We start from the raw sequence: 1,320 nt of genomic DNA, 5'->3' as shown, positions 1-1,320 counted from the left end.
ATGACGAAGATGAAGGCAACGCGCCCTTCTACCAAACTCTTCAGCCCCAAGCCTAAGAAAAACAAGGTGGAGGATGCTACCCCAGCAAGGAAGTGTCTTCATTGTGCTACACAGAAGACGCCACAATGGAGGGCGGGACTGATGGGGCCGAAGACTCTATGCAATGCATGCGGAGTGTGGTACAAGTCGGAAAGTCTATGCAACGAATATAGGCCAGCTACAAGTCCTACATTTGTAGAGAGTGTGCACTCAAATTCACACAGGAAAGTGCCGGAAATGAGAAGGCAAAGAGGTGATAGCATTGGGCATGAGAGTCAAAAGCATAAGGAGAATACACATAGGCAACAGTGGGGAGATAGCGGTGTGTGTGACCATGCCGCGTTAAAGGTGGACGTCAATACAAATGCGCTGGCTCCGCCGGAGGAGACAAAGGTAGGTAGGAGTGAATACAGAGGAGAAGTGGATAGACATGGCTAGCATCAGAGTTTAGAGAGTTTGATTAGTAGAGTAAAGAATACTGGCACGGCTAACATCAACATGAAGATGTGTCCTACATTGCTTTGAAGGGAGCTTGTGTTCAGATGTATTCCATTCCTTTGGCAAGCCTCAACACTAACGCCTACAGATGTTCCCACAGCCCTCCTCACACTCACACCACCTCCTCAAGGCTCCACCTGTAGTGCATGCCCTTCACCTGCAGGGTGCTCCCAAACCCTTCATCATGGTTACACACAAAACAACACCACGTCATGGATGCACCCTCCCTTGCTTTGCCCGCATGCAGTGGAAGAGAAGCCCTCATCCTCATTCGTCTGCCTTGTTTTTCCCAATGCGAGATGCAAACAAGCCCTCACAAAACCCCATCCCCCTTCACCTGCAGGGTGCTCAATGGCTACCTCCCTAGCATCATACATCCTCTGGCTCCACGAACTACTCAATTTACCTGAGAGAGAGAGAGAGAGAGAGAGAGACTGTCTGCAGTCCATCACTCGCTTTTGCTATCAATAGCATTGTCACACACTATCAATGTCCCTGTCTCCGCCTGCCATTTTCTGTCGGGCACTGCAACGTGCGCACACACTTCAAGTTCTTCGGCGCACACACCCTGCATTGGATAGGTCTGCAACACACACAATTCTATATACCCCCTTCGACATTGCGCTGCATTTCTTGCTGACGGAGGAGCATGCACGGGATGCCAAGAGAGGGATGTTGTATCATGACTACGAGGAGTCGCGGCAACAGGGGTGGGCCGACCCATAGATGGGTAGGGGGGCGGCATGGCAACTATCTAGAGTCCTCCGCATCCTGCATGTTCGT

The 1,320-nt window shown here is 50.9% G+C and overlaps 1 protein-coding gene across 1 annotated transcript; it reads left to right on the top strand.

Annotated features, from left to right (window-relative positions):
• LOC147428642 (GATA transcription factor 4-like) lies at positions 1 to 477 on the top strand. The gene has a single exon (XM_086496368.1). The coding sequence runs from the start codon at positions 1 to 3 to the stop codon at positions 475 to 477; it is 477 nt and encodes a 158-aa protein (XP_086352494.1).
• Positions 478 to 1,320: the final 843 nt, after the last annotated feature.

Source organism: Adiantum capillus-veneris, chromosome 23, assembly GCF_014529385.1.
Source record: "Adiantum capillus-veneris isolate H3 chromosome 23, ASM1452938v2, whole genome shotgun sequence".
NCBI classification, from domain to species: domain Eukaryota; kingdom Viridiplantae; phylum Streptophyta; class Polypodiopsida; order Polypodiales; family Pteridaceae; genus Adiantum; species Adiantum capillus-veneris.
This window is presented reverse-complemented; position numbering and strand designations above follow the sequence as displayed.